General features: G+C 39.6%; 2 protein-coding genes across 3 annotated transcripts in view; both read right to left on the reverse strand.

Moving 5' to 3' along the window:
- st8sia2 (ST8 alpha-N-acetyl-neuraminide alpha-2,8-sialyltransferase 2) overlaps positions 1–947 on the reverse strand; it is an 11,198-nt gene extending 10,251 nt beyond the window's left edge. The window contains exon 1 of one of the 2 annotated variants that reach the window (XM_017305225.1): positions 470–947. In XM_017305225.1, coding sequence (XP_017160714.1) covers positions 470–567 — 98 coding nt within the window. In that variant the 5' untranslated portion in view covers positions 568–947. The remainder of the gene's footprint in view (positions 1–469) is intronic. The other variant, XM_017305224.1, reaches the window with a different exon arrangement.
- A 1,988-nt stretch (positions 948–2,935) lies between these two features.
- The window catches only part of slco3a1a (solute carrier organic anion transporter family member 3A1a), a 36,754-nt gene continuing 15,637 nt past the window's right edge, over positions 2,936–24,052 (reverse strand). Inside the window, exons 3-10 of the mRNA XM_008412356.2 lie at positions 10,634–10,732; positions 10,255–10,527; positions 8,346–8,510; positions 8,056–8,254; positions 6,030–6,198; positions 4,874–5,046; positions 4,705–4,769; positions 2,936–4,394 (exon numbers count right to left, since the gene is read on the reverse strand). Coding sequence (XP_008410578.1) covers positions 4,042–4,394; positions 4,705–4,769; positions 4,874–5,046; positions 6,030–6,198; positions 8,056–8,254; positions 8,346–8,510; positions 10,255–10,527; positions 10,634–10,732 — 1,496 coding nt within the window. The 3' untranslated portion in view covers positions 2,936–4,041. The remainder of the gene's footprint in view (positions 4,395–4,704; positions 4,770–4,873; positions 5,047–6,029; positions 6,199–8,055; positions 8,255–8,345; positions 8,511–10,254; positions 10,528–10,633; positions 10,733–24,052) is intronic.

Consider the following 24,052-nt stretch of genomic DNA (forward strand, 5'->3'; position numbering starts at 1 on the left):
CACACACACACACACACACACACACACACACACACACACACGCCCGCACACATGCAGTTTCTCAATTTCAAAGCCTCTATGCACACTCGTATAGTGGAAATGTATCCTACATCCCGCGTGCTGCAAGACAAATAGCCAAATCCTAGGAGACCCGATCAGGCAGGCAGGGGGCGGGCTGCTGTAGGAGCAGCTGCACACCACTGTTACAAATCTGGGGGGACGAGGGGGGGAAGCTCAAAATTTAACTCCAAACTTCAGTCAGTTCGTGAAAGTAACTCGCTTTGTGAGTGTTGTTGATTTTTTTCTCCCCCATCTAATACCACTCGCTTTTCTCCTCTCATTGATTCTTCCTCCATGCATCCCAGATGGATTAAATCTAACCTGACGGACTGCAAACAATAGGCACACACACACACACACACACAGAGAGGGGATACGCTGATTGGATGAATTACGCCGGGTTACTTACGCGCTTTCTTTTTCCACTTCTGCAATATCATCAATTATCAAAAGCACAACCAGCAGCGTTAGAAAGCCGAACAGCAGAGAGCGGAATACAGGCGGCATGACTGAGGGGAGGTGGGCTGCAGCCGCCGGCCCGGGAGTCCCTCTTCCTCTCCTTCTTTCCTTCCTTCCTTCCTTCCTTCCAGCGAGCTCCGCGTTACATCCACCTCCGTTTAGTTCCCATTTGTTAACCCAGGACCCTCTCTGTCATATTTTTTCCCCTCTCTCTCTCTCTCTCTCTCTCTCTCTCTCTCTCTCTCTTTGTTCTTATCGGACACTCCCCTGAGTGAGACGTGGTCCTCCTCTCTCCTCCGATCCTCCTCTTCCTCCTCGGATGTTGTGCGCTTCTGTCTTCCGACGGGGCGATGTGCCGCTGCAGTCTCCCGTTGTCTCAATTCCCCCAGTGAAACTTTGAAAGCGTGCACCTACACAGCTCTCAGCCGGAGCTGCGAGACCACATGCAGCCTTAAAGGCGCAGAGGACGGACAAAAAATAAATAAAAATATATATAAAAATAAAAAAAATACAAGCAGATATATAAACCTCTCCATTCACACCTCCAGCTTTTTGCATAAGAGGTCGAAAATGTGTCAGTGACTGTGACTGTTTCACTTAAAGTTAAATAACAAAACATGATGTTTAGCTAAAGTTTAGCTAACTGTTTAGCTAAAGTTTTTATTTAGCCATGCAAAATGAATCTGCCTAACCTCAATATATTATTACATTGACTAATTATAGTCAATATAATTAACCGTCTGTAGTGGAGAGCAAATTGTGTTTAGAAATAGATCAAAAATCTTAAACAGTATCTTCCAATATTGACCCAGCATCCTTGTTAACACCATTGGTCTGTCTCATCCTAAAACCATATTCACATAGACACATGGCAGACATTTGTCCATGGTTATTCAGGGAAAAGGAATACATTTTTGGTCAAAACAAATCTACAGTGACAGTGTTCCCTGCTTTCACCATCCATGCATACATTATCTGATGAGTTCAATTGAGCAGGCAGCCGGGGTAAAGGTCTGATTTACATAAACTGAAAAGTGCAGCTGGCAAGACACATAATGAGCTGCATCCAGGTGAGAAAATCTGAAACTATCATCCTTCTCATGCATTATATGTAAATTTGTGTCAACTCGCTTCTGGAATTTTGCCTAAATTTGCAGCTCACATTTATATCCTCTTTAAAGTTTCTGATTTGTGTGAAGGATGTTAAATTCTCAGTTTGTCACCATTTTATTTTTCTTCAACAGTCGCTGAAACGTGGGGACAAACAAACGGCACCCGGCGAGACAGCAGTCAATGGACCCCAGAGTCGATTTACTGCTTCGTATTCTCCTGCTCTGCTTGTGTCACAATTTATCTCAATAAAGCACTCTTTAGGCTAATTGACAGCTTTCGAGCCGTGACTGCAGCTGTTTCTGTTTGGACTGGTGGATTTATTTTGTGCGTTTTTGACTTTCAACAAGGACACCTCAAAGCTGCGTTCTGTGCGTGTGTATCACAGAGTATTGTCAGCAGACTGGGGATGCTTCTTTTGTCTTCATGAAGAGTGTCATTGGTCTATAATTAGACTTCACAAGCTGCCGAGGACAAAACAGACACAGATATACGAATGGAATCACACTGCACTTTAAAGCATCTTCTATTTACACTCGGAAAGGCCCAGAAATTATAGTATTTATTACAAGATGTTGTTTTAACGGGAGTCTTTTTTAGATGAATGAATAAATGACATAGGCTACACTGATTATTAACTGATGTGGTAGTTTTACTTAAGTCACATTTTTTTTTGCATTTCATTTTGTCATCTTGATCATATTCTCATAAACATCAGTGACTAAAACCCCTGCTCCCCCGCAATGCCCCACAAGGAATAGCTTAGATTTTGCTGTGCAATATTTGGGATGTCATTCCCAAATATTACAGGGATGTCTGTAATATTTGGGAATATACAGACATCATAATACTTCAGGGATGTCATTTCTTTAAAATTTAAAGTTAAACATTCTCAGACAAATCTTTAGATTCAATGCACATAAAGTGCCCAAACACGGTGTAAACCAATCGGTCAAAGAGTGACCACAGAGGCAAAGACTCAGTTAATAACAAAATGACAGGCGTTAAAGTTGAAAGCCACATTGACTGGCTTCTAGAAAAGGTTGAATACTAAAGGGAAAGCAAGGTTCATTTTCAGGTGACAAGGCGGTTTACCAGACAACCGCCACACTCTGAATTCAAGTGACACAAGCACACTTACTCCCTGTGCAATGGATCTTTATAATGATTTGTTACCTCTTTTTATTACCACAAGGGTTCTTAGAAGATCTTTATAAATGTTGTTTTTCAAAAACGACTTGGTTCAGTAAAACACAACACATCAACGCTGGCTGCTTTTTTTTAATAAATAAACCAAAGATTCAAGTTTGATTGAATTTTCTGAAAAATAATTTATTTCCAGAGTAAAATAAATGATATGTTGCCATACAAAAAGTGTAAGAAAGGGACAAAACAGTAACTGCTAGTGGAGTGAACTGAAGTGCTGTGTTAGGTTTAAATACAGGAATAAGCACACCATTCATTTTGTGAACACCTTTTGTTCACAATAGTGAACCATACTTTAATCCTCAATATAAATATTCATAAATCATTTGTGACATAAGACAGACACACCACAAAAATGTAATTATTAGCTCTTAGCTCACATATGATCCAATAAAACATCCTGAGCCTAATGAACCAATCATGTGATTCCTAATCTTAACACAAATTCTGAACCACATAAAATATTTACTATAGATTTTCTTCTCTGCATCTCCAATGGGTGCAGAAAACAATATATATGTTGAATCCCTTTTAAGACAAATTGGGCTGAATACACTCTGCAAATTGATATGAAAAACTGCTACAGTGAAAAAAACCCTGCAGTCCTCAAAAAAAAAAAAAAAAAGTTAACACATAAATTGGATCTGAATTGCACCTATGTGGCAAGACTTTACAGTCTAGTCCAAGCAAGTATTAAAAATTGTTTATTTTATTGATCCAGCAAGAAAAACGAAAACCAAAGTTCTATCAGGCCACTAAAATAACCCGGTCCAGTCTGGTCCAGGTGCATCTGGTCTCTCCTGTTTTGAAGTAAAGTACAGTGACTCATCAGCTATTAGTTTGTAAACACTTGGCAACTTTTAAACATCTGAAGAAAAATTTTTTTTTTTTTTTTTTAGAGTAAGACAGAACACAGTGCTGACTGAAGGAAGCCTGTCATTTACCAACACAGATTAGTTTGGTCATGAAAGACCTAAACAATATGGCAACTATAGCCGTAGTAGCGTCTCATCCATGCACTAGTAAACAACCAGAACTGACCCAGCGAGGGCTGTGGAGTCGTCTTCTACCACAGAGTCGCCGCAGGAATTCACTGACAACACCTCACGGTTTCAAAGAACTAGAATGGACCCTCTGAAAAAGCTCATGGAGTGCACCTCAGACCCGTATGGCCTTTTATCGTTTCAACAGACGAAGCAAAAATTCTTACAAAACAGACTCCATATTTTCACAGAACTCGTGGTCCTCCAGGTTGTATATAAACTTTGTCCTGTCCACGGGTTTGGGCCCGTCGCTGAGGGACGGGTAAAACTCGGTCGCCGTCAGGTTGCCCTCGTTTCCTTTGATGTATTTCTTGTAGTTCCTCCGCAGGCAGTACCACGTGGTGGTGTAGAGCAGGAAGGCCACACCCTTGAGGATGATGGCAAGGCTCACGTAGAGGCGCCTGTACTGCACGTTGTCGTAAAGAAGGCAGGCGCCCTTGTCGCCGCAGTCGGAGCTCCAGAAGAGGCAGGTGGAGTCGATCCCGGCGCCAAAGATCAGAGGAGGCGGGATGAATCCTGGCAAACAGAAACACCAAACAGCGTCATGAAATCTGGTGACATGAGAAATATCAGCAGCTACAAATCAGATAATGCAACAAGATTATTCAACCATTTTTCTTTTTTATACTTCTTACAAATTTGTATGTTCTTTAGTTGAATTACACAAAGTAAATGTCATCATATTTTGGACCTCAACAATATTAACAGTTGTTCCCTTTGGGAAAACTACTTGACTTGACTTGATTCCCTCTCTTAATATAAAAACAGAAAAGGAAGGAAGCCAGGGAAAGACGGTCTGATCAATTCTTCTGCTGTCAATTCTTACCGAGGAGTCGTAACAAAAGGAACAACACTCCTAGAGCGTACGATTTCAGTTCAGGACTCACGGTCCTAGAAGGGAAGCAGACAAAAAAAAAAGATAACATGTTAATTTCTCAAAGGTGCTTTTGATTGATGCATTCAGCCAACACATCGAATTGAACAGCAAATTTTACCTGATCAGCACGATGACAGAGGGAGTCTGGGCCATGGCTCCCACAAGGCTGCAGACACATATCACACACAGGAAGATGAGGAAAACCTCCTGGCAACCCGGCAACGGACATTTCCCGGGAGTAGCAGTGCCAGGACCATTTTTGGAAGATATACAGGTGCAGCCAGTCAGGTTCTGTAAATATGGAAAAAAGAAAAACAATTAATTTGTAAACAGCACAGGGCTGTAGATTTACATCCATGTTTGGAAATAAAGTAAAAAAAAAACTCATAACCAAAGGAATCAGGACATTTCATTTAGCAGTTCTCTTAAATTGACAGTCATTGACAGTAAAAGCTTTAAATAAGTACTTGACTGGCTAATATGAGCACGGTGATGACATAACTATGTAATATACTGAGTACAAAGAATGCTAAGCTGGTTGGAAGAAGGAAATTGCATCATTTAATCAACTTTGGAGCATTGCCCACAATTCTCAATTCTCCTGAGGCACATTATAATTTATCATAGCTTAACTTTTTGGGGGAGAGCAAATCTTGGCCACTACAAACAGAAAAAGGATATGACATTTAACCTCCAATGTAAAAGCCTGCTAACTGCTGGGTGTGTGTGTGTGTGTGTGTGTGTGTGGAGGTGATGTTCAGGTTACATATCTATGTTTGTGAGGTCTGGGTATTGATAATAGCGAGGTGCATTCTTTATACCCCAGTTTACTTTGTTGTAGCCAACCTGTCATGATAAACTTGCAATAGTTATAAATACATATATAAATTTTTTTCACAAAAATAGCCAGAGCCCCACAGATTTTCACTTCAGGTATTCAGGATGCTTGGAACAAAAAAAAAAAGAAACTCACAGCTCGACCCAGATTTTGATTAAATTGCCTAACAACTATCTAACCACTTGTGGGCACTCAAGAACAGTCAACTGATGCTTAAACATGAAGGAATGTGTGAATAAAACAAGACTGTGAAGCCGTGGCAAATTTAGCAGAACAAAATAGTGTGGGATTTCCACACTCAAGTTCCCAATAGACATTCCATATTCAGAACAAGAGCACATAAAAATGATATGCCTACTTCTTGCTCCACAAACCCGCCTTCATAAATACAGCAGCACATGGGAATGTGTTTAACTTGTACAGCAGTGGTGAATACCTGCGAAATGTTTGATGCGGACTGAGACGCTCCTGTCCCCGTGCAGCCGGCGAAGCAGGCAGACAGGTAGGTCACCTCGTTGGAGCCGCACACGGGGCTGATGGACGAGGTGAAGCAGCTGCAGTGGCTGATGCACTGAGCCTCCGGTTTCTCACCCACATTTAGTGTCCTGAACAGAAACACAGGAGATCTAAACAACTTTTTACCTCAGTGTTTAACAGATAACATCTGTCCAAAGTGAAGGTACAGCCCAAACCCTGTTATGAGCAGATTTATTCTTTATTTTTAACACGTTGAGTCTAGGTTGTAAAATCAAAAAGGCAAGATAGAGTTACCTTAGAGGAACAAGCACAGTGTGTCTAAAGAATGCTGACTGCAAGAAGGAAACGGTAACAACTGAACTTGAATACATACACATTATTTCCATATGAATACATGCAAATTATTTTATTGTTAGTTGTCTTCTGTCTGCTTTAAATGTCTTTGCTGATGCCGTTGTAATGCAACTATTTCCCTCTGGGGAAGCCTATCCGTCTACATCCAAAAGCAAAAATTAGATGTAGTTAGAAGAAATGTTTTATTCTGAAGCTGATGTACAGAAAAGTATGTGTAGATGTATTAGAATGAAGATGTATTACCAATAACAGTTTGATGCAGTCCTTTTCACGATGAAAAGCAGAAATTACAACTGGGTCATAAAGCTCAGTTTGTTTTGTTTCAGCAAGTAAAATATTTGATCCCTTGTAAAGTACATTTCTGCGACAATCCTCTGTATTTCTCACCTTACATTCACATGAGACTGACTAATAAATATATAAATTACTTCCTCATAGATTTTAAAATATAGGAATATAACATTTTACTACATTAACATATCTCTATTGCTTGTTCCTATGTACCAGTGAAGCCACTACAGAAAGCAGAAAAAACAACAGGTAGCAGGAGAACTGAGAGTCTCAGAAGGATTTATTTAAAACTAGAATGAAACATTGTGTGCCTGGAAGAACCTGACAATCACTGTATCAGAGTCTTCTATGAAAGTCAGCGCATTTTTTTTTCCATCAAAGTTTTTCTTTTTTATGGGATTACTGCCTCAATAACGCCTTTGCATTCAGTCCATGCAGCCCTCTGGAGTGTAAAGCCATGCTGAATAGAAATCCTGTTTATAGATGAAATGAGGTGATGCAGATTTGTTTATATAAATGGAAAGCCCACTGCACCCTAACAGACAGAGGTGAATTGCATTTTTACTGTGCAGGTCACCTTTAATAAAGTCTAGCTATCCAAGGTAGAAGGCTTTATGTTGTTACCTGCTTTTACGGTCAACAGTCATTTCAGTGAATTGATCATTCGACACAAAACCTATTTAATCTCAACGATTACATTGAGGAAATCGTAAATATTCATTGCTCATCTGTGGCATCTGGTCTTTCTTATCGGACACATCTTGTGCTCCTGTCAATCGAAGGCCCCATGTAATGGGTTAAAGAATTGCATAACTAAGTTTATGGGTTGTCAAATCAGAAATAAAAGGTCTGTCAATAGCTAGGCTTTCCTGTAAGCCAAAAGAAATAACCTCACATTAGCCACAAAGTGTCACAGATGAGTGATCTGAAAATGTTCTGATTGGTTTGACATTTAAATTTAGTTTGATACACAGAAGTTCAGTGGAATAAAATAGTAAATGGAGTGCAGCTATGTGGACTCTGTATGCAATCCAAGTATAATATACAACTTTCTGTAAAGGCCTCAGACGTTTGTTGTTATAAAAACCCATGTAAAAGCTAAAATTAGCTAAAAAGCTAGGGCTAAGAATGGGCAAAGATTTCATTGTTTTCCTACTGGTTTCAGTAGGATGTCTGCAGCTTTGATCAAGTCAAAGCAAATAAATAAGTACTGGTTAGCTGATATTCCAAAGTGTTATGGAATAGCTGCCATTGTGACTGACTGACCAACCAAGTTAATGAACACGTCTAACTCCAAATACAGCCGGCCAGCCTGCCGTGATCACTAAATGCCCTCTTACTCGTTGCCGTATGGTACAGTGACTCCAGCGACGAGGCCCGTGTCGCAGCCCAGAAACAGGAAGGAGACATAGCAGGCAGTGGAGATCAGGTTGACCAGCATGGCCATGCGGATGGCTCCCAGCGCTGAGAGGTTCAGCTTCTTCACCAGCAGGCCACCCATGAAGATTCCCAGACAGGCACATGGAATGGCCGTCATGCCTTAACAACAAAAAGGTGATACAATGTTTACGTCACAGCTATTCATGCATGCTTGAGTTACGCACGTCACATTTGCTGTCAGTGAACAGACCTAACAGCTGGTTTGCGGAGGAGGTGGTGAGGTTGAACTGCTGCTCAAGGTATTTTCCCAGAAAAGCTGCGAAGCCAGCCACGACTGCTATCTCCATGCAGGCAGCGAGGATGATGCAGGTGAAGACGGGGTTTGACAGCAGGTGCTTCGTCACCTTGGGGATCACTGGAGGTAAAACACAATAGACAGCATGAGCGTTAATATCATGACAAACTAGTTAATGGGACATGCACTCTTGATTTGCTGTGGTTTGAACAAGCAACTCACAGGATTTATAACCCAGAAGTACTTAGATAATAAATATACATTTTAATGTTTAAAGGAGAGTTTTGCTATAAAACAGCAGAGTGCTCCATCATCTAAAAAGAAAGGGCAGGGCACAACTTTATACCTACCAACATGTGGCTGTTCACCTAAATGAAGAGACAATGCTAACTAAAAATAGATCATTGAATGTGCCCCAAGTCATAAAAAGGACATGGCAAACGTGACGATGTTCTGGAGAGATAAGACAGAAATTTAATTATCTAGCTGACATCACCCTGAATATAACATCCGAATGATGACGCAAGGCAGAGGAGACATCATGCTTTGGGAATGCTTTCTTCAATAGGGATAAGGAAGCTAGTCAGAGTTGATGGGAGGATGGATGGATGAAGATAAATAGAAGGGACACTTTAAACAAAGTATGTTAAAGGCTGAAAAAGACTTGAGAGTAGGGCAGCAAAACAATAATCATAAACATACAGCCGGAGATACAATGGCATGGTTTAGGATAAATAATATGCATGTGTTACAAAGACCCAGTCGAAGTTCAGACCTAAATCCAAGAAAGGATTTGTGGCACGACTTAAAAACTGTCGTTCATTCTTTAGATTTTGACCTAACTTGGTAAAAACAAATTCACAAAATTATCACCTCTACTGGTGAAAGCTGCAAAAAAAGTGATTCTAGAAAGTCTTTCCTCAGGGGCTGAATATAATGCATGCAATTTTTTATTTTGTTTATTTTGAAAATAAAATTAAAACCATGCACATTTTGCCTTCCACTTCATTTCTAAAGCACAACCAAAAAAACAAAACGTCAATGTGCTCTCACAAAATGCCAGGCCAGTTTGAAGACTTTGTTGTAGCATATGCATTTCACATGGTTTAAAGCAGTGGTTCTTAACCTGGGTTCGATTGAACCCCTGGGGTTCGATGAGTCGGTCTCAGGGGTTTGGCTGAGCTTCTGCTGCAGAGGTAAAGACACACTTGTGTAAAGTCATGATGACGCCCCCCGCTTTGCCATCACTTGCTGCAGAGGATCACGTTACATTGCTTAGCCAATCAGAGCTGCGGAGGAGCACTGATTGAAGGAGTTCCACTCTTGGCATGGATTTGAACTTGTGTCTCTAAATCTGCTCCTTAGTCGCATCTTTTCGGGGTTGCTACTGCCTCTAGTGCCGTGGGGGTGGTAACACAACTAATATAATTACATTACTAAATCAGAATACCACAAAGTCTTTATTATTTATTATTAATTTTTCATTCTCTTAAGAATGTGGAGCTAATTAAATGATCTAAACAAGACCTTAAAATAGTTCCAGTTTCTCTCGATGGCCAACCTGTTGAAACTGTGGCAAATTTTAAATACCTTGGGTCGTTCCTGGACAGTCAGCTCAACTTTGCTGAAAACACCGACTATATTTTGAAGAACTGTTCTCAGAGACTCTACCTTTTAAGAAGACTTAGTGATCTTGGGGTGACCCAACTAGAGCCTAGTTGGGTCACCACATGTCTTGAATTTGGAGAAAAAAATGAATAAAAAATGTATCACTACAGAAGGGTTCAGTGAATGCGCATATGAAACTGGTGGGTTCGGTACCTCAGAAAAGGTTAAGAACCACTGGTTTAAAGCCAATGCTCACCTCTCAGCTGCTGACAGCAGGTGGGGCTGTTGGCAGGCTCATGGCTGAGCATTACTCCGTTGCTGGGCTTCGGAGTGTCATACTCTTGGCTGAGAGAAGGAGGCAGCATAACCTGCTCGCTCTCAGCTCCCTCGTCTCTCTCCCTGGTTGGCAGTGAGTGAGGAAAGCCGAACATCAGGATAGCTGAGAAGAACAATAAGGCACCGCACAGCAGGAAGCCTCCCCACCAGGCCCCGATCCACCGCGGGTCATCTGGAGTGATGCCCAGCTTACCTGTGATAAAAAGCACGTAACAAGTCAATGAGCTGTATGAGAGAAACAGAAAAAAACAGAAAAAAAAAAAGAAAAACACAAAAAACCTCTGGACCACTGAACTCACTAGTGTCTATGAAGATGAAGTCCACATAGAATTTAGTGCAGACGGATCCGAGGATGAAGCCACACGCGGGTCCGAACACCAGCGTAGAGAAGAGGATTCCTGCAAAGGGAGAAGCACAGACTTTGATTACTTAAACAACTTTTTAAATTATTCACATTAGTCAGATCTGTTATGACGTATATGGCTTCATCAAAAGTGTGATTTATTTCACTGATTCGGTTTAAAATTAAATTCATTATGTTCATGGCAGAGTATATGTCAAGCGTGTGTTTCTGCACACTGTGATAATTAAAACATACAAGCAAGAACAGTTCAAAAATACGTTTCTTTTCTTTACATGAAAAGGACGGATTTTTAATACAATTACGGAGAAATCTGCTGAACTGAAAGTCACTGACCCTCTCCAAAAGGAGGTCAAAACACAAAAGGTCACTGCAAAAGAAGTTAAATGATCACACAGTGTTTGGTCAAAGAAAGTTACATGGAAGAAATAAGACAGTTGAAAAAATTGGACAAGCAACATGGATAAGCACTGCCTGGAGAGGATAGAGAAGCAGACGCCATTCAGGAGTTCAGAGATTCACAAACTTGTATTAACATGCTACTGAGCCAGAGCTGACACAAGAAGGGTCCAGGGTGAAATTTCTGCAATTTTAACAAGTCTAAAGACATAGTAGCTTTCCATCAACACATTTTAAAGCTCTGCATGCTTCCCTATGCTGACAAGCTTTCTGTTGATGTTGATTTTATTGTGGCCCCATTCGCACAAGTGCCATCACTTGGTTTACTGACCACAGCATCACTGCGCTTCAAGTATAGTCAACTTCATAGACAATACTTGTCTGTGAAGTGGACAAGTATTGTCCACTTCCTGAATACCACAGGAAGTGGACACCTCTCCTCAGCCTGTGGCACCTCAGCAGTGCCACAGGCTGATCACCTCCATGCCTCGCCCCACTGATGTCATGATCCATGCAAATGCAGCCCACATCAAGTCTGGAGTGCATATACTGTAGACACAACATTTCTATTACAGAGTAGACATTAGTGTTACACAACATTCTAACTTTCAGAAATGTTCATTCAAGTTTAGAGAAATAAATATTTGAAATACATCACATTGTGTGTGCAATATTTGAGTTCAACCTTTTGAAGTGAACAACTGAAGTAAAATTAACTTTTCAATTGTACTCTCATTTATTCATATGCAGCTGCACAAAATATAGAGTAGGGCTAGCTCAAGGTGCAAAAATTCTTGACTATTATATTCTAAGTGTTATGAACTTGCATTTCTCATGCTAATGTAAAATTTTGCCTGTTGGGCCGAGTTTCACGGCAGCAGATGCAGTGGACACAAATGTCAATTTTCACAGAGTCAGAAGCACAGATGACAAGAAGCGGAAAGAAGAAAACAGGCAAATCTCTCAACTGATATTATCATTGCAAGATTTTGTAATATCGTACAGCAATAAAACAGAACCCCACAATATTACAAAATCTGCCAAGAAACTGCTAACTACTAGGTTAATGTTAGCATTCAGGACGTAGGGCTAAGCTGGCTATCAAACTCTCGAGGGCCTAACTCGTCATCATTTGACTACATAAACAGCCCGCATAATGCATGCAGGTCCAACAAACAGACTGAACTCAACTCGTCACGTCCTCAAGCCAGAATTATGAATTTGCTGATAACGTGTTGCGTTCAACTTTAAAATACCCTTGTTTAGAAAAAGTAAAGTGAGAAGCAATACTGCAAACAGGGAACTGTTTCGGCTGTCAGCAAAGATCAAATCAGCTGGTGTAAAAACCAAGAGGCAAGTGTAGCATGAGAGGTGCTGTCGGTGATGCTCGCATGCTTTTATCCCCTTCAAAAACTGCACTGAGCACTCAGAATTAAACCACAGACAGGAAGAGAAAGACACATAGCGGCAGACAAGGTCCCCTATCTTCTCCAGCGGGCAGTCGAAGATGGAATCTCTGAGCTTGATACGAAATTCTAATTAGAGCGGGCCGCGAGCGTGAACCTGTGACTCAGACTGCAGGAAGATAATGAAGAGCCCAAGCTCAATTTGGGAGGCAAATTTTCCTCCCGGGCTTTTAACTCCTCTGATGTGTGGCAATATAAGACTTTCCTTTAGAGGGTCTAGCAAACGGAGACAATCGATGGCTGCGCAGAAGCCAAAACAAATTCATTTCACTGGCCTCAAGTTGGCTGCTGATCGCTGTTCTTAGCATCTGATTCCAGAAGCAGCCACTTAATGAAGCACGGAAACTGTGACTAAGCTTTGTGTTGCTCTCCTGGTGCCGAGAGTAAACTCAATGGTCTGCTTCCTGCCCTGACCACCCACTTAGGAAGGGAGGCGACGCAGTCACATAAACGCGCCCTCAATCACATCATAGTTTATTTTTCACATGAAGGAAATGACTCACAAATTCACGAGGAGGAGCTCGGTAGCAACACACGTGCTACAGACAGCTCCTTCGAGTGGAAAAAGAAATGGGATGGGAACACTCGTCCAACACTCGCACAACCACAACTGAAACACGTTTGATGTCGACAGCAAAACCAGCACGGAAACGAGTACACACAGATGCATCCACGAGGCGCCAGAGCACACGTACACATCTCAACCTCCTTCCTCAACACGGTGGCTTCTGAGATTCTGTTACATGGACAAGACACAACGACAAGAAGTACAAAAAAACAAACCGGTCAACAGCCCCGAAAGACACTGAAGTCCGAAAGCAAACTGATGAACAAGAAAGTATTGTTGTGGCAGCGGGACAAAAGAAGAGTTTTCACTGAAAAACACAGGAAATGCAGTTTAGCAGCGCTTCCAGAGAAGACAAAAAAAAAAAAAAAACTCAATAAGGGCACTGCACCCACAATGTGACGACCACATTTGCCTGTGGTGTTGCAAATGAGGTTGGTGTGCTCAGTTTCCTTAGAAACCAAGTGTTGTCTTCTTGTGCTGACAACATCACAATCGCTTGCACCATGGGAAATGTAAAGGAGGAAATTGAGTTAGAAAAAAAAAAAAAATCACCTTCAGGGAGGTGATGGCCCAGCTAAACCGCAAGTCAGCGACCACTGTGAGGAGAAATGTTTCCACTGAGATTCGTTCTGACACACGGTTGCTTTACGGTTGACTAGGTGATAACATTATCCCCCATAATAACAGTTTGACGCTTTTTGCCAGAATACAACAGAGTCCCGCGATTTTGAAATTGGCGGTGCTCATCTTCATCTTATGAATTCAATGTTCATGCAAGATAGAAGGCAAGATTGGATCACGTGTTCTTCCTGCTCTCCTAATCCAACCAAACTGAAATGTTGCCCAAACGTTGTAAAACTGCATTGATTTAGTGAAGGCACCTAAATTAAGAGTGCAGTCTGATTCTGAAGTTCTGAAGTTTCTTCCAGTCTTTGTCTGTAAGACAGAAACTCTGCTTGCTTTTAACAGCAGACTTTCGTTTTAGATAAACTTACAGTTTGATTGGCTTAGATTAGCCTGAGCTGTCTTTGTAGTTATGCTGAAACCGTTTTCAGCTACTGGAGGTAATTTGGACTACTCATTTACTGCTGCCATTAACATTGCACTCTCTCAGCCTCTGTTTTTTCCATTGATACTACACATGGCCCGGTGCGTCTGCCTGTGACCCATTAGTGGAATAAGGCTACTATTATTTTTGTGTACTTTCTTTTTCCCTTTTTTTTTTGACAAAGAATGTTCTCTGTAAAAGAGAAACAAAACCATTTTTGCCATGTACTTTGTGTGGTATCAATGTTTTTATTTCCATAAAGGGTACTCATTGCCCAGCGGAATAGAGCAAAAAAGTCATTAGTCTTGATTCTCTCTCTCTTTTTTGATAAGTACATGGTACACATCTTGTAAGTGCACCTTTGTTTAGTTTGATCTTTTTTTCCAAAAATACCCTTCATGGAGCTATAGTGGCAATTAATTTTGGTAACTCTGTTTTTTTCTCCCATCTCATGCTTCTTTGTTTAGTTGTGCCTCATTCCTAGGCAGAGCCATAAACAGATCTATTGGCGCTATTAACTTTGTGTTGCTTCAACACTTTTTTCTTTCTCTAGGTGGTACTCCTGGCCCTGTGGTTTTGTGTTTGTTTCTTGCCCAGAGCGGTTCATTGGTAAAGATATTATAAGATTTTTGCAAGCTCCCATTCCTCCTTTGCTGCAGAAACCACTATTGGCTTCCAGTTTCCTTGTCTAGCTGTGCATCTTTCCTGAATGGAACCATTCACTGAGGAACTGTTCCCATTAATTTGCTGTACTTTTCATGCTGTTTTTGACATAGAACAGACCTCCAAGGCAATGATTCTGTGTTTAATTGACACATTCTTGGAAGAGTCATTAACAGAACTTTTAGTGTCCAACCTTTTTTTTACTCTGCTTCACCTTCTCTTGGATCAGTGTCTTCTTGATTTTCAATTTTCTCTCTCTGCCTTTTAAACTTCAAGCTGGGATGACTGAGATCTCCGCATACTGAGCCTGGTTTTGTTGGCAGTTTTCTTCCCATTTAGAAATAATGGTTCCTTTCCACAGTCACCACATGCTTGCTCATGCTGTCCTGGACTTCTGTAGAAGAATAACTTTTTACCTATCGGTACTTAATGATTAAATGCGTTTCAATTGTATTATCAAAAGGAATAAATGTAAATGCACATCACTGGATCTGAATTGATTATATGACAAAGTTCTCTTGGAATTAAATTGATTAATCTGAATTTCAACCGAATTGTAACCTGTATAAACTGGACCGGTTTGTCTTGTTAGATGCCTTAAGTTCAAATTTGCTGAGAAGCTGTAGTTTTACATGGAGCTAAACCAATTACAGAAGTCTCATAACAGAGTTAGACACAATAAACAGACTCTTTCATTGTTTCTCTGTCATGTTTATCTATCTTCTGAACTGTAGAGAGAGATTTACATTTGTGTAACTGGTAAATGATCGGAATCTCACTGTCAACAGATCTACATGTTTTGGACTTGATGCTGACTCCCCGATACAATAGGTAAACTGTTTTATTCGTTTTTAGTAAAAACTCAGCTAAGATTTGGAAACTACCATGCCTAACTGAAGATTCCCATCAAACTATTTATAGTTTGCTGCTAACTATAAACTAATTTTCTCTGAGTTGTAAAACAGCCTCTGTTTGACAACTGCCCTTTCACCTTCCCCAACTCTCTCTACCCCGTCATCCTAGTGCTTCAGATGTTTTTCTCCACAAAAGCCACCCTTGTTTTTGTCCGCACTTTACCAATAAGACTACAACCTGTCTGCACATGTTGCAAAGGGACACATTTTGCGTATTTCAAAGCAGGATTAAGCAGGAAATAAGAAAATCTAAATTAAGCCCATTAACTCTCCGTGAGGAACAACACGGAGCTGGCTGTAATCTTCGCAATACACTTGCTTTCCAAACAACTTCCAAGCCCCCTTTTCCCCCTTCCAGCAGTCCCACTACAAGATAAGAACAAAACAAACTAATTTGTTCATGCTGTACTTTGCCTAAGCCTTTTAGTACGCTGTGAATTATGGTCTCAGGGGAGGATGTCAGAAGTAATTCAATAACAAAGCTTGCATCTAGAGTTTTTGTCTCTCACTAATTTACTTAGAAACCGCTGGAAAGGGCTGCAGAGCCACTGTGCATGAGGCCTGTCCTCTCCAAGATATTAATTAACCAGCAGATGGATCGCAGAGCCCCTGCACTGCAGCTGAAAAGGGAGTTTAGAGTAAACATTAAACATTCACATTCAAGTAACTCCATCAGGCTTTAATCATTCGCCCAGATCATTAAAGCAAGGATTGAGATGTAAGAAAAGATAACTTTGTCAGACGACAGCCCAGAGAGGCCAATTTATTGCGTTTATGGAAGGATCTCCCCATAACAACCCGCATTTATACATTTCTATCTTTTTATCCAAGTTCAGGATTGAAATGCAACTTAACTCTCAGTTAATTTCCTGCTCTCAGGGCACAAAGGGTATTCCTCCTTCTCCTCTGTTAATCCTACTCAAGTTGGCTCAGTAATCCTCTGAGCTAAATAGGAGCCAAGGGATGGAGTAATGTGGATGGCCAGACAGCAGCTCGTGTCACTTTCACAACCGGGACCAGTTTAAGAAACTGAGGCTGAGCTAGATGATTACTGAAGATAAGCCAGGAGCCAGTGTTTCATCTGAACACGAGTTTTGTCACATAATCAATAATAGGCAGCAGGAGATGGGTCTCCTGGGTTAGAATGACTGAATACAGCTACTTTCAGATAGACTGACTTTTAGCAGTAAATACTATGAAATTTTTCTGCTTAATAGCAGTTCATGAAAACTACTGTCTCCAAGAATTAAGTCCTAAAGCTGAGAAGCCACAACCAGTAGTAAGACGAGGGGAAAGCATTGCTGCCATTTCCAGTACAATAATGTCATAGTGGCCAAAAACTCAAGCAGCAACAATCAAGTCTTTCACCTCTGTTGCTGTAATAAACAATGTTTTTACTACAGTGCCTTAATTTACAAATTTGATTGATTAGTTTAAAAAAACTATCTGTGCTCATTTCCATTAATTGCTATCCCTGAATATGTCTTCCTGATAATGACATGTGTCCCTTTACATCTCACAGGCTTTTCAAAGCATCAACCTACCCTCCTGATTGGAAGGTTCACGAAATGTAGATTCCTAACTCAAACATGTCCAAGCACGAATTTGACTCAGAATGTCAGTTTTTAGTGAGTCTCTGCAGCATTTATCTTTTCAACAAGTGAATGTCATTGGCTGGTTACAGTCAAAACATAAGAATAAACTAATTTAGTCACAGTCCATGTATAGTTTTCATACAGACGTACATTAACACGTGTACATATGGGACATGCTACTTGTTAACTGGTGTTAGCAAAAATAGCCATTCCTCTGTTAAACCAAACATATCATCAAAATTACTATAAAGTTCTACGAGGCGTCAGCAGAATAAACTGTCACGTGAGTAATAGAAGCGTTGATTCTGTTTATACATATATTTGTGCTCTAATTGGCTACAACAAGTTGTATTTTTCATATCTTAAATTATTTTGGTGAACATGTACATTTAATGACTTTCTATCCATGCAAACTCAACGTCAATCTTTGATGTTTTCTGGTGATGTTAAAGAAAGTGGCTTATTTATTAATTCTCACTGAAATCTAAAAGGTAGCAAAAAAAAAGTTTTGGCTTCTTGGTGAAGCAGTGCCATCTCAGCTTTCAGCCAGTGACATCAGCTGTTTCTGTATAACTGACTTGCTTTGAACGGTTACAATAAATGTGAGAAACTGGTGACATGCTTCACTCTGAATGCCTTAAATAGCCACTTTCTCAACCTTTGCATGGTTTCTCACAAAAGAACCCCATCAAGAAGGATGAAAGGTCTTAAATATGTCACTACTTCTGGTCTATATAAAACACATACCACAACTTATAAATGAATAATGTGTGGACTCATAAGAGTCAACTAGACTGACCTAAAGAGGAAGAAGTGAGAAGTAGACAATTGTATCAAACAATCTGTTGATGTAATTTCCTTTGTCAGTTAAATTGTGAAAGAAGTCATCATATATGGAAGAAACTGACTGACTGTATAATGACTAAATGCTGCAGAGAGTAATTTGCTGCAAATAGAAAACCCATTTCTCCTTAAAAGGTATTTCTTTAACTTGATGAGGGGCAGAAATGGAAAGACTACATAAATATTGTAATTGTATAATCCTTATTTTGCAGGATGTATGTGAGAAAATGGATGTGGACTTTATAATACATAGAAACTAGTTCACCATTTCCCAGTCTTACCTGCATTCATTTTATTGTCTCTCAAACATAATAATAGAAATACCTACTCTCTAAAAATTATATAAATAGATATTACCATAGTCTTGAAATACACCGTATTTTGCAAAAGATCAAAAGTGGTTTTGATCCACCACAGGAAGACGTTTCAGACACGTCTATTGTTTTCCATCTAACCATCTAGACTCAAAGTTACTGTCCCCTCATTCACTCTGACAGGAATGAAAACATTCTGATCTCACATTTCTCTAAGACTATTCAGGAGCCGCAAACATGTTTTGACAACACAAGATGCTTTTATTTAACACCAAGAGTGACTACCACTGAACGACAGGAAACATGAAACTACCCGACAGGATATGCGACAGTACAGACTAAACTGAGTAAAAAGTCCCTTTTTAATATGTGGAGTGGCTTTCAAAAGTGTTCACTCCCATGTTAATGTAACAGGGTTTTTGTTATGTTAGAAAATAAGACAATGATTAATTATTTTAAAACTTGTTTATCATAGTTAATGTAATGTATGTTCTGTTTGTTGTTTATTAAATTGTGTCTAATTGCACAAGCATATACACCAAGCATTTCTGAAGCACATTTTGATTTGATATCAACAAATCTTCTTGAGATTAGCAAATTTGCATCTGATAGATAACGGTATAGATAGTTTAAAAGAATGTAAGAACACCGGTTATATCTTGAAAACAGAGTGGGCTTTCTAGAACAGAAGTTTTAGATTTTTCCCGACAAAAAAATAGGCTCCGATAAAACCTAGATCTAGATCAAATCTACAGGAATTTCAAGAAGACGACAGAAAATATTTTTAAGGATCACAATGAGACCAAGCATCCATCTAAATCCACAAAAAAGGTTGATCAAAAATAATTAATTTAAACAAATCAGAACGGGACATCCAGCTTGTAAACTCATGCTGTCAGAACATGAGCAGATAAAAGTTGTACCCTTTTCTTTTCTAAGGCAAGGTTTATTTTGATGAAGTACAGAAGAGATTAACAGTCTCCCAAATTTCAGAGCTAACAGCATTAGACAGCAGCTTTCTCCAAGGAAAGTAAAGCCTCGACCCACCTTAGAGGCTTTAAGAATCAAGGTTAAAATCTCTCATAAAAAAGTAAAAAAAATCTTCACCATCTGGACATTTTAAAAACACGCAAGAGCTTCTTTGTAACCTGAAAACTTTAAGCCCCACCATAACAGTAAAGGTATTTATACTGGTAAACAAAAAAAAAACAACAACGTATCTTCATCTTTGCAGTAAAATTTTCAAATAAGTTCTTTAAATGAGTTTTTTTTTTTTAAAATGAGGCTTTAATTGATTATGAGATTGGAATATCCAAAATAACAAAAATACAAACAGAGGTACACAGGTTTGCCGTATCCTGTGGTAACCCTGTTGAGTGCACACAGTCATGACCTATATAACATGCCAAAGCTTATCGCCGGCTCTCAACTCACATTCAAATGCCATTACGTCAGGATCATCCGACATTAACTTCCGCTTACGTCAAATCATCTAAAATTTCAAACTGGCCATTGGCACACAGGGAGACATAATCGGACAGTAAAAAAACAGTTTGACATTCCCATCTCAACCACAGCAGATAAGGGTACAAACAGTTTCACTGATGCCATATGGTTGCTGAATAAAAACTGCAGCCTGAGGACATGTTTAATGCTATTAGCCTTTTGACCCTCTGAGGATGAGCAGTGAGGTTACTGCAGAACAAAGTCCGTCATGGACTTGGCTTATGCGCAGGCTTTTAGCAAGCCCTTTTTCCTAAACAAACTGATGGTAGACTGAATTTTGTCTCAATTTAAGGACAACCAAGATTATGTCATTAGTGCATTTTAGCAACACCTTGCAGCCGGTTCCTGATGGGAACCAATAAGAATCCTGCTGGTGGGCCGTTTTGAAATATGAGCTTGATTTTTGTTTCACGTTACTTCAACAGTCAATATTCTTCTGCAATCTTTTGTGAAACTCAGTCCTTTTGTCAAAATTAAACAAATATCTGCTTCTCTATTTTTTTTTACAACCACTCTCCAACTTTAAGGATCCAAAAGACAGCCCAGGACTTCCAGCATCCATGCTTTACAAACTTTACATTGTGAAATACCCATTTATAGTTTAACATGCGGGTGTTAGTTGGTTAATTAGCCGGTCAACTAACTCAGAGAAATGAATGGTGCTTGTTAAATTTCCAGAGTGTAGGGAAGAGAATTGATTGATGACAAACAAAATATGAATGAATGAATGAATGATTAGATGGTTCGATGATGAACATATGGATGGAAACATAGAAAGACACTGTAAACACCATTTCTGAAGTTTTTGGCCTCACTATTATTACTCAATGATTACACAATAGATTTGAAAGCACAATGCATTTGCTAACCCCAAGAAAAATAAGAGACTATAATAGAACCTAAAAATATAAATTTCAGAAAATATATAAAGTTCTGCGGCTTTAGAATTAAGACAAGAAATTCTTATATTGCTGATAGTGTTTAACTTTGTATGTATGCATCATGCTTTTGTTCAGAAGTTGCAGTCCTATGTAATCCGCACATTCAGTTTGTCCAAACGATCCACAAGGATTGGTACACATGATGATATTTATGTCACAAAAGCCTTGCAGTCCATCTAAGGAAACGATGAAGTAGCTCTAAGAAGCAAAAAATAAATAAACAAAATAAAAGCAATCCTCTGTGCCTCACAGATCTTTGTCCTAGTTTATAACTCATTGGCTGCGACAGCAGAGCTGCCTAAGTCCTTTAGATGACAATGAAGAGAAAAAATGATTTTTGCCAAAGCACCCTGTGGTGGGATGGAAAAAGAGAAACAAAGGGCCTTTCACAGATATAAATGATTTTGTAATCTAAAAATCAACATCTGGCCCTAAAACATTTATGAAGTAGACTATAGAGATAGTAGATATTTTACAGGAAAGAAAATCTGGTTGGGGCACACTTTCTTACCAAGTCTGTATATATCCTAGTTGTTCGTTCTCAAAATTCTGAAATGACTTACATTTAAAAAAGGAATTTGAGCAAAAACTATTACTTGAAAAATTATTAACATTTATTTTAACACTTGTATGGCTTCAAAATGCTTTCAACATTGCTATGCTTCCGTTTTGTGACTTAAAACAACAACAAAACTTAAACCACAAAACTGAGGCAGTCATCTGTAGATGGAGGTTTTGTGTTCTGATAAAACAGTGCAGAACGAAGTGAGTCCTGGAGTTTTCATTCAATGCGGTGAACACTTGTTGCAGCTCAAAATGACAAGAATGAGTCAAATCTCATGTTTGTAATTGCTTTCTCCTCTCACCTTGAAGGTCAATGCCAATCGGGCACTTTAATCTGACATGGAGTACCCTAATCTCTAATTCCAAATAGCTTTGAGACATAAAATTAGTCTAGGAACTGCTCAGAGTGCTCAATAACCTAAACGGATCCAGCATTAGATTCCACTGACCTAAGTCGATTAGTTTTTGTTGCCTGAATCGCAACACAAACTCATAATTAATGTAACAACTGTCATTTTAACCAGACATTACTTGCAGATATAAGTACAGCTCATTGCCTCTACAAATCATCGCTACAAGTATTCGCTTCACTTGCAAGGTGGTCATCAAGAGATTTTTAACTGATATGTGGTGCAAGCATCGACTCCAGTCATAACAATGCTGATGACTTCCCTGAGTCATAAGATTACACGCTAAGGCTGGGCATGTTTCCAAACTGAGCAGCGGTGTGATACTGGACGCTCCGAGGTCTTGGCCAGACAGCCAACCGTGTTGGCGCCGGGTCAAATGAGGAAAAGAAACAGAAAGCAACAGAAGGGGACGGTGATGGAGGGTCAGTGTGAGAAAGTTAACGTGACAGAGCAAGGGCCGGCCACACAGTGAGATGTTTGTAACCATCTTCAGATGCTGGAAGTGGTATGGAGCCTCACACAGCCTCCATTGTTGGGTGGCTATGTTGGTGGGAAGGAGGCAGAGGCTAAAGCATCAGAACAGAACACTGGTGGAGAGCTGCAGCTGCTCCATTGAAGACAGAGAGCAGGAAGAGGTTTGAGACTGTTTGACAGCAGCTGGTAACAGCTTCCTCTGCAGGTGGTTTGGCCTAATTATCAGGACAGAGATGCCAGCAGCCAGTTTTTTTCCCCCTCTTTTCCCAGGAAAACGAGAGAAGTGGGCTCATAAAATGCAACTGATTGTACACCAACATGTCTGGCTCAAATAAAATGCTGCAAAAACTGTGCTACATGCTGAGGAAATGGATTCTAAATGGAATCGGTGCTGAAGAGCAGAAAATAGGTGTTTTTGAAGGAAAAAAAACAACAACAGAAAACAAACAAACCTATAGCTAGTGGGTTTAGAGCAGTAGCTGTAGGTGCTTTACAAAAGTACACTTTCTACTTGAATTTTTTTACAGTTTAAGTTACAATTTAAAATTTTACTGTAGCAACTTTAGTCCAGTCTGTTGTCCAGGTGAACACCAAGGAATTAACTCATCTATTTTGGTTAGTTGTTTGCAGGAAATTATGATTATCACATATATTTTGTGGGAAAACAATTATTATAACAAAAGAAGAAAAAAAATATTCACATTGAATATATTCACATTATAAAGAGGAAGGAATTATTCTCTAATTAAGCAAAATGTCCAAAAATTAAAGCAATTAATGCAATGCAATCAGTCAAGCTAAGGTTGCAGAATCATCAAAATACTATTCCAGTGTAAATATATATTTTTTAATATTACCCATCTCCACATGGTCAATTCAATTTCAAAATCTGAACTGAATTGTCACAATTGTAAGCAGACACTCAACAAGTGGAGAACATTTAAGTACATATTGGAAATCATAAAATATGTTTGTTATTTTTCAATGGAGAAAATAAAATATGGCACTCAGCCATTTATGTCTGATATCACCTACTGATCAGAGTCCATTTGATAAGGTACAGCTATGTTGAACACAATACTATTACTGATATGGGGGTTAAGTACTGACCATGCTGCCAGTAATCCAAGAGGTCCACAAAGCTCTTAGAGACCATCCAATCAATTAGGCCCGGGGCTTGGCGGTGGATGTATAAATACTGCTTACATGTTCACTTGCTAAGATCAAGGGCTTTTTTTTAATGAGCAGTTGCATCCATGGAAGGTCACAAGCACATTAGATAAGTCTTTGTTTGTTTTAAACAGTGAAGACCTGAAAAGCAGAGTGATGGACGTATCCTTGACAGTTGCAACAGCCAAATAACAGTCTGTTTCTGTGGTTACAGTTTCCTGATGCCACTGGGTTTATGATTCGTTTCCTCCCACCCTTATCCCCGGGCTCCTCCTTCAATGGATGACATAAAAAAAATCCCCTTTTTAATCAGCAGTGACAGAGCCTGACCCAGATTGATTCAAGTAGACTGTCTGGCACCACAGTAAGGTTTGCATAGGCTACTTGAATTTACGATAAAGACTAAAAGGTGTCAAAGGCATGCTTGGGCAAAAGAAAAGAAAAGAAAAAAAAAAGGAAGCTAAACACAGCAGTCATTTCAG

This window comes from Poecilia reticulata, linkage group LG6, assembly GCF_000633615.1.
Source record: "Poecilia reticulata strain Guanapo linkage group LG6, Guppy_female_1.0+MT, whole genome shotgun sequence".
Classification (NCBI taxonomy): Eukaryota; Metazoa; Chordata; class Actinopteri; order Cyprinodontiformes; family Poeciliidae; genus Poecilia; species Poecilia reticulata.